General features: G+C 42.5%; 1 protein-coding gene across 1 annotated transcript in view; it reads right to left on the bottom strand.

The window, feature by feature from the left end:
* Positions 1-1,002: 1,002 nt before the first annotated feature.
* LOC115405965 (peptidyl-prolyl cis-trans isomerase FKBP1A-like) overlaps positions 1,003-9,505 on the bottom strand; it is a 29,977-nt gene continuing 21,474 nt past the window's right edge. The window contains exon 4 of the mRNA XM_030115786.1: positions 1,003-1,971. Within this exon, the coding sequence (XP_029971646.1) occupies positions 1,843-1,971 (129 nt within the window). The 3' untranslated portion in view covers positions 1,003-1,842. The remainder of the gene's footprint in view (positions 1,972-9,505) is intronic.

Genomic DNA, 9,505 nt, shown 5'->3' with positions numbered 1-9,505 from the left:
ATACTGATGACCAGAAGAAGGAATACCTGTTCATCTATTCATGAGCTTGAGAGGTTTATTAGACACGTGGCATTTAAGATTTGAAGATGATTATTTTTTTTTGTCTCCTATTATGTGTTTTGATGTGAATTATTATGTGTAACCTAATAATTAGGGGCTGGTGTGTAGCAGACAGAATGAGGTGAAGGTGCACTGTTTAAGTGTGGATGTGTGTGTTGCAGAAGCGGGGTTTCACATGGAGTGGGTGTGTGCAAGTGAGAGTGGCTGCACTCACCTATGGCGCAGATGAAGAGTCATGGTTGGAAGTAACCGTATTTTTTTGTTGACCGCACTCATTTTTCCATATCTATTTTTAACAGTTCTACTATCTGGCTTTTCATGTCACCGTCATCCTACTGCTGCGCTCTGATAGCTCTGTCTGTTTGCCCTGCAATAAATGCACCAAACTTAGCTTTGGATCAGAGCGTATTTTTGCATGTTAAACTATTTGCACGTCTCAAATATACAACCCCAGGACCCGATCTCTCACTCTCGGCGGCCATAAGGACTTGCAAAGGGGGAGCCGCAATACTACCTAATACATGACTTAAACCAAGCATTGCCTCCATATACATGATTGAAACTACCCACTACATAATATAAACCACCTAAAACATGAATTAAACAAGTTCAGGGAATGGTTGAGTTTTGCATAGAGCCCATACATTATTTAAACTACCTAATACATGAATTAAATATATATTATATGATTTGAACTACCCAATAGAATAGAACACTGAACAGTTTTTGAAAAGAATAATTTCTATTTTTCGAACACCTACTTGTAGTTGAGTACAAATTTTCAGTACTCTTTCCACTTCTGCTTTTTACTCACATGGAATTACATTTTTCCCCAAGTGCATTAAAATGTATATTTTGCGAGTGAAAAATAATATCTGATCCAAAGTCTTTCTTCAGAACACAGGCCATTAAACATTGATATATTCTATAATAAAATAGACATTTTGACAGTAAGCCACTTTTATTGCTTGAATGTGTAAAACAGGTCAGCCAATTCTGATAGTAAAAGAAAGGTACCCCAAAAAAGGTTATTTGTAATAGCATACAACAGAAGGACACTTTAGAATAACATAATGCTAAATACCTTATGCTAAACTATAAGCATTTCAGGTAATGACAGGACATAAAACAAGTTTCTCGTGAAGGCCGTGACTATGAAATACTTGTACCATTGACCATAAACTAACTTGATTTAAAAGTGAGGCCAAAAGGATTCAAACCTTATGAGCTTTGCTCAACAACATGCATTTAATGTCAGGTATGTTGTCACTGAGGTTCACATCGTTTGACTTCACAGCAAACAGGAGTTTGCAACTTGTAAGATCTAAAGAACCGAATGTTAAGTGAATGATTTCACAAGTAAAACTGTGAATGCAAGATGAATCCTGAGAGTGAACACAACAACCTAAACCTCACAGAACAATGTCAGATCACAAACTTTTATATCATTTCACTGGACTCAGATACCTACAAACACTTTAAAGGTTCAGATTACATTTTAAAAGTTCTGGGATTAATGTCTTTAAAAGATAGAAATGATAAGAGATGATGTTTCTGCTTGGCTCATGTGATGCTGCAACTACAACTAAAGTAAGTCATATTTTGGCTTGATGGGATCCGTTACTGACAGGCATGCTAAACAAATAAATCGTCTCAACTGGTTCTCAGCGTAAGCATTTCTTGTCACCTGGTTAGATTAATTCTTCACGTTATGTTCCAAGTGACACTTTAGCAAGAAAAAAAAAAAAAAAAAAAAAAAAAAAAACATTCCATGGTTCACTTTTAACTGAACCCCAGCAACTCGACTTCAAAGATGAGAGTGGCATTTCCTGGGATGATGGGTGGAAATCCGCGGTCGCCGTACGCGTAGTCCGGGGTGCAGGTCAGCCTGGCCACCTGGCCACGGGTCATCTGTGAAGGTGATGAGGACCAAGTTACAAAAAAAGCAGACACAGTGGCTAATCAAGTTACATTCAGGCCAAAGAAGTGCTTCACACCAAGTGTCACTTCAGCTCCATTGAATTTTGTAAACTGAAAAAAACAACAAAAAAAAAAAACTGTTATAGCGGAAAGTACCACTGAGGCTTGTTCACTTTGCTACACTTCATATGTAATATCTCAAGAAGAGCCACTGCAGAAGCCCTCAGATATCATCTAATTAAAAATAAAACAGTTTTATCTTCATCTATTTTGAGCTTAATGAATTCCACTATTGAGAGCTTTTATTATTTGAGGAAATAAAATCCCCATTTACCACAGTAAAACACAAAACTAGAACACATTCAAAAAAAGACTTTGCACTATTTTCAACTGATCACACTAACACAACACATGCTGCAGTGTCTTTCTCAACACAAAAGGACTCTGGATTTTTGCATAGGAAGCACTTGTAATCTCACTTCTCAGGGTGGGCTCTTTTGGAAAAGAATTTAGCTGAAAAATATATGGCAGAGGCAATTAAACAATTTACCAAATGATAAAACTTCACATAGTTACTTTTTATTATAAATATTAAAATGTCAAGTCCAAGAGAAATACAGGGAATGCTTAGGTAGCAGAGGTACCCCACAACCTGTGAAAACACATGTCTAGAGTGGCATGAAATGAGCAGTGGAAGAAAGAAAGCCTGAAGGAAATAACGAGGTCCAAAGCAAGCAGACCTGCCAACCTTGGCAAAATATTTTGAGTAGCACTTCAGGGGTAGACATTAAGGGAAATTGGCCCCCCCGGGCCAGTGGATTTTGATGTTCACTGGCCCGGACACGCACGCTAAGCGTGCATCCTCTATACAGGCAACTTGACATGACACTGTTGTAACCACTGTAACTGAACCACTGGAATTTGTCATGTATCAGTAATGAAAACTCATTTGTTTCAATCAATGCCATTTATTTTAGTACTGATACAGTAGAACAGTATGTCCACTCAGAGGTACCGCCCACTTGACTTAAAACTATTTTAAAACAGTACTTTTTATAGTTAGTGCTCAGTGTGAATGGCACTATGAAAATGTAAATATTCTAATATCATAGGTAATCTTGATCCATTCTGCTGCAGCTTATACGGAGGAGAGGACAGGCTGATAGAGACTGAAGTGTAACAAACTTTTTTTTTTTTTGTTTTGTTTTTTTTTGGGGGGGGGGGGGGGACAAATCTTGGGAAAATGCTGTTTCCCCCATGCATTTCATTTATTTTATTATTGTTTTTTTGTAGGATCATAATCATGGATCATATGCAGAATTAGGCCAATTTTAATGTATGATTTGCGCGTCACAATTTCACTTTAATAAAGATGCCGGCCTGCATGCAGTACTTGTCCTCACCATTGAAGCGTGGGGGCGCTATGCCTTAAATGTCACTGAAAGCAGACGTATTCACACCGATGCACACGCACGCGCACCCCCCCCCCCCCCCCAAAAGGAGGGATGAAACAAAGAGGGCAGTGGAAGGCCTTCACAACTTCCATGGGGGAAGCAGAGGCTGAGGTCTCAGAGGTGGACTCATCCATCACCAAGTTGAAGTCATCGAGGTGGTTGGTGAGCTCCTCGGTGGCAAGGCACCGGGGGTGGATGAGATTCGCCCCGAATACCTTAAGTCTGTGGATGTGCAGGGACTGTCTTGGTTGACACGTCTCCGTAACATCGCGTGGCGGTCAGGGACAGTGATTCTGGATTGGCAGACCAGGTTGGTGGTTCCCCTTTTCAAAAAACCCTATCATGGAATCCATCCTCACCTCCTGCATCACCATCTGGTTCACTGCAGCCACGTCCAGAGACCAGGACAGACTGCAGAGAGTCCAGAGACCAGGACAGACTGCAGAGAGTCATCCGCTCTGCAGAGAAGATCACTGACTGCAGCCTGCCTTCTCTACACCACCTTGACACCTCCAGGACCCTGAGCCGTGCAGGCAAGATGGTGGCCGATCCCTCCCACCCTGGTCACCCACTCTTCCGAACTCTCCCCTCTGGAAGGAGGTTGAGGTCCACCAGGACCAGAACCTCAGGACACAAGAACAGTTTCTTCCTGCCTGCCACCACTCTCATGAACAAGGCCTCAGTCCCCCACTTCATACCACAACATAAACTAAATCCCTTCATGGTAACGGTATACATCGCAGTAGGGGTGGACGATATGACCTAAAATTTATATCACGGTATAATTTGAACCTTACACGGTAGACGGTATATATCATGGTATAATTTGATATACAAATTACAGCATAGTTTCTTAAAGCTGCATTAAGGAGTTTGCACGTTTTATGCGAAACAGCGCCCCCTGCAGGTCTTGGACGTAATGAAGCTTAGTGAAACACTCGTGCCTGTGGTTCGCGTGCACGGAAGAGGGGAACTCCTTCCTCGCTCTTTTAGTAGCGCTCGAGTAAAATGTAAGTTTCTTTTACCTGGTGGAGTCTGTGTGGAGCTGTGGCAGTGCTAGAGGCCAGTCTGTTCTGACTTTCTGGAAGATCCTGCTCAGTTGTTGCTCACTAAGCATCTGGCGGAGTAATGGCAGACAAAATGAAACTTAACTCCATCAGGACAGCCGGAGCGTGCATTACGTCATTCCTTACAAATTCTCCCCAAAAAAATTCTGGTGCCGGACCGGCACTGTGACTTTCAAGTGACAACTTAGCGCTGTTAGAGGTTCTGGTAATGAATATGTCAGGGCACATTGTACACATCATTAAAAATGTGTAACATATTTATGGTGGAAAAAAAGTATTTTTATAGTTGAAAAACTCCTTAATGCACCTTTAAAAGTTACCATAGCACTATTAAATAACATAAGTGAAGTTACTTTGAAGCCAAACCATGTCCAGATTATATAGCACAGGGGTCAGCACTTGATTTGGCATTGGGCCACTTTTTGTTTGGGCATTTGAACTTGGGCATGTTCAACCTTATTTTCACACAGACAACACAGAAGAAGAAGGCCCCTGAAGCCAGGCTCTCTGCATGTTGGTAGAAAGAGTGTTAGCCGGCAAGACGTGACCAGGAGAAGCAGGAACGTGTTCAATGATGTGATGCAGCGTTTTTCAGTAAAAGAGAAGGACTGAATGATCTTTCTGCACATTTTATTTACGTAGTAGCAGTTAAACTGTATCAGGTCAGATGACAGCAGAGCGATAATCTCTACCGTGGCTACATTTATATTGTTTCTACCGTCACACCGCACAGCCCTACAGAAATGAATGAATATTTACCATTAAAGGAGAACTATACAGTTTTTGCTCTCGCGCTCCCCCTACTGGTCTCCCGTGAAAGCTCACTGTCGTAAACATTCTCTGCACCCCCCCCATCCCCCCCATCCCCCCCCACGTGCAGAGAGCGCCCCACTCCCGTTTCCTTTTTTTCCGCTCGTCAAAGGTTTTTTCTGTCCTTTTGGTTCTGCCATCTGTGAGCACCTCAGGGTGGCGTTGCTAACACTATCGAGGGTTTCATGTTTGTTTTACATGCTTTTATCCTTTAGCTTTTATTGAGTGCCGAAAAGCAGGTTTGTTCTCGCGAGATGTAGTCGGTCCGATCCTCTGAAAGTTGCAAGTACTGTTTTCAGGACAGACCCCGGGGGGGGGGGGGAGGGACCAGCCAATCACTGCACCAAGTCTTTGTTTACCCCCACAGGGATTCTGCATAACATTGATTGAGGTAAAAAAGTTGCATAGCATTGCTTTAAGACTACTGCTGGTGGGACAGGTTTAGATTTGACTCCAGATGCCATGCGCTGAACTTTCCTTGTGGCAAAATCATCTATGATGTCTTGGCCAAACCATTTTAGTGTTGGGGTTGGAGTTCTTAACCACAGTCTCAGCGACGGTTAGAAAGAAAAAAAAAAAAAAAAGCCATTTATGTAACTCAAATAATTAGATTTTCCCTCCACAAATAGGCCTATTTTTTAAAGTTTTTGAAAATGTATTCCTGAATTTAATGAGGGCCCGGATCTGGCCCCCCCCCCCCCCCCCCCCCGGGACAACAGACCCGTTTGTCCCCCTCTGTCGGCTGGCGTGGGTCTGGCTACTGAGCCCGTCCATAGTTCCGGAAACTTTTTGCTAGCATCCTGTTTTTCCGGGCGCCGGGGGCTAGCAAGTCGGGTGCTGGAAAGAAACTCAATACATGTTCCAAAATAAGCAATTTCAAAGTAAAATCTGTGAAATATTTTTGCCTTAATATTCTATTTTCTCATTCTTCTGGTAGAATACAGAACAACAATGTAATGTAGTCATTCTATGCATTAGAAGAATGAACGGTTTTGTACTTCGTCACTGCAGGACAGTCAAACGGGATACAGTCAAGTCAGCCCTATGCAAACTTGCAGGGCTCTCAAGTCTCACACATTGAGCGAGACAGTCACACATGTCGGTCTTTTGTCACGCACTCACGCCACACATTGTACTTCTCACGCTGAAAAAAGAAAAAAAAAAATTAAAGCCGCAAGCGGCATTGGTCGGGACCTAGTCTCCCCGCCGGCCCACGACTGAGACGTCCACCCAATAACATGGAGTTGTTACCATGTCCCATTCACTGACATGTAGCTGTTAGCATCTGTCATCCACTAACATAGAGTTGTTAGCATGTCCCATCCACTAACATGGAGCTGTTAGCATCTGTCATCCACTAACATGGAGCTGTTAGCATCTGTCATCCACTAACATGGAGCTGTTAGCATCTCCCATCCACTAACATGGAGCTGTTAGCTTCTCCCATCTGCTTTTGAGAGTCACTGAATGAAGGCACTGAGTGTCAGAGTTTGATTGACAGCTTCTGTCTGCTGTGTAACTGCACCGTATGCCCATATATGGTCATGTCTGTTAGAGTGGAGAAAATTAAAGCTGTACTATGCAAGATTTGCTTTAGCGCTCCCCCAACTGGTCTCCTGTGAAAGCTTACTGTCGTAAACGTCCTCCGCATCACCCCCCCCCCCACCCCCCCCCCCCCCCCCCCCCCCCCCCCCCCCCCCCCCCCCCCCATCACCACCACCACCACCACCCTCCCCCGTGCAGAGAGCGTCCCACTCCCGTGTCGTTTTTTTCCACTTGTTAGACAAAGTTTTTTTTTGTCTTTTTGGTTCTGCCATCCGTGAGCACCTATGGGTGGCGTTGCTAACGCTAGCGAGGGTTTCATGTTTGTTTTACGCGCTTTTGTTAAATCTTCTGCAGTGGCAGTTCCTCGCGCTACCTCCTCCGGTTGCTCCCTCTGTCGTAGACATGCCTGCCTGGCACGCTCAAACTTATTGGAAAACAAACACACTCGGAGATGCTTTCAGCTCAGTGCAGCGAACTCACTTGCGCTCACGTCTACGAGAGGAGGCGCCACTCCTCTTTATTTTTCAGTTACCAAACGGAAATTAGAACCAATCAACACATCATGCAAAGATCGTCTATTGCAACACAATGATATCACACTCCAACAGCTTTTATGCTTGTAATCCCGTATGAGTGCCGTAAAGCAGGTTTGTTCTCGCGAGATGTAGTCGGGTCCGCTCCTCTGAAATTGCAAGCACTGTTTTCAGGACACAGACCCCGCGGAGAGTGAAGGGACAGGCGAATCACCGTGACAAGTCTTTGTTTACCCCCACAGGTATTCTGAAACACATTTATTGAGGTAAAAAAGTTGCAAAGTTCTGCTTTAAAGTTTCTGTTTGGGAAACAACTGCTCCTTGTTCCTTTCCTGTGTGGCAAAACTGAACAAAAAATATCACATTTGATAGGAAAATTCGTTGTCTTTCAGTTGGTGAGGCTTTCAGAGCAGTCAGACTTTTAGTTTGGACCAATGAGGCCTCAGTTTGTGAGAAGCGCGAGATTTTTCCCCATCCGGCTACATTATAACTGAGAGCAAAAAAAATGCAGAGCGCACACCTTTTCATACCTGTGAAAACATACATATAACATGAAATTATCCCCACTTATGTTACATCATCTTGTTCAGGAGGACCTGGTGAGGCTTTACATGTGCTCGGTTTGTTGATAGGAGTCACGGTATAGCCACAATCTCCAGTTGGATATAGTGCACACAATTAATATTACAACAGTTGCAAATGGGATCTGTTGTTTGCAATTGTAGTGTCCGTACCCCGTGTAGTGTCCATACCCTCGCATTTTGTTATTCCACTTAGAAGTTGAAATTCTTGATATTATTGGAACATGTGAGCATGTTGAAAAGGGGTGTATTTATCTACAACTCTCAAGACAACATATTTGCCTAAAAGTACATCTTTTACCCACAGAAAACTAACACAGAGAATCGAAGCAAGGACTTTGAATTCCAAAATTCCTCTTTTTGAATAACTCGCATAATGCTACGGGAACATTCTCATTTGGTATATTTGGTAATGGTAATTGCCAGATAATTTAAACAACAATTTCAGTGACTTTATGTTATTTCACTGCACTACCAGTTAGAGGTCGACCGATTCATCGGATTGGCCGATTCATCGGCCCGATAGGACGTTTTACAAACTTCTGAGTGTCAAGATTTCAGAAATAATGCAGTTGTTGTTCATTTGATACAAATCAGTTAAGAAACATAAATTACAGCAATCCAGCAATGTGCAAATTGTATGTGCAGACATTTATATTAAGTTTGCAGAAAAGATAATTTATTTTCCACATATTTCATCACATTTGCACGTTATAGAGTCTTTTGTGGTCATTTGATGGGCAATAAAGCAGAGTTCTGTTCATATATTTTACTAAATTAAACAAACAACTGAGTTTATTAAGTTGTAGTGATGCTCTTCATCTGTTTTAAGTCTTGTTATGCTATCCAAGTCATGCTAATGTAGAGTCCATACCCCATTTTACCTCGACATCTTTAACTGATCACCATTTTACTACCAAATAAGATTACTGGATGAATTTTTTTGCATCTGATTGCTCAAAAACTGTAGTATAGTGAAAATAAAAATTGGCACAGTTTGTTGAGGCTGAGTTTTTTAGTCTGCTGTCCACCTGGAGTCAATGTTGATTGTGACCAGGCCGTACGACATTCCTGCGGGCCGTGGCAACAATTTTACTGTTTCTAGGTGGCGCTAGAGAGCAGATGGGATTAATTTTTCCATTTTATAAAATTTTTCACCGGTAATGAAGTGCGTGCCAAATTTGGTGAGTTTTTGTGCATGTTTAGGGGGTCAAATTTGCATTTGTTTGGGCATTAGTATAATATAGAACGACAAACGAACGAATAACAATAGAGACCTTGCCCTCCGGGCCACGCCATCCGGGCTCGGTCCCGAATAAACGAACGAATAACAATAGAAACCTGGCCCTCCAGGCATGGTGGCCTGTGGCCACCATGCCCTCCGGGCTCCGTCCCTAATAATAGAGAACGACGACGACAATAAACAAACGAATAACAATAGAGACCTTGCTGGGCTCGGTCCCTAATTAGAATACAAACAAAAAGTTCATTCTAATTTCTATTATCACTCTTGTTTACTCGATTCAAAAACCTTC

This window comes from Salarias fasciatus, chromosome 18, assembly GCF_902148845.1.
Source record: "Salarias fasciatus chromosome 18, fSalaFa1.1, whole genome shotgun sequence".
Classification (NCBI taxonomy): Eukaryota; Metazoa; Chordata; class Actinopteri; order Blenniiformes; family Blenniidae; genus Salarias; species Salarias fasciatus.
The sequence above is the reverse complement of the archived record's forward strand: the minus strand, read 5'-3'. Positions and strand labels throughout refer to the sequence as shown.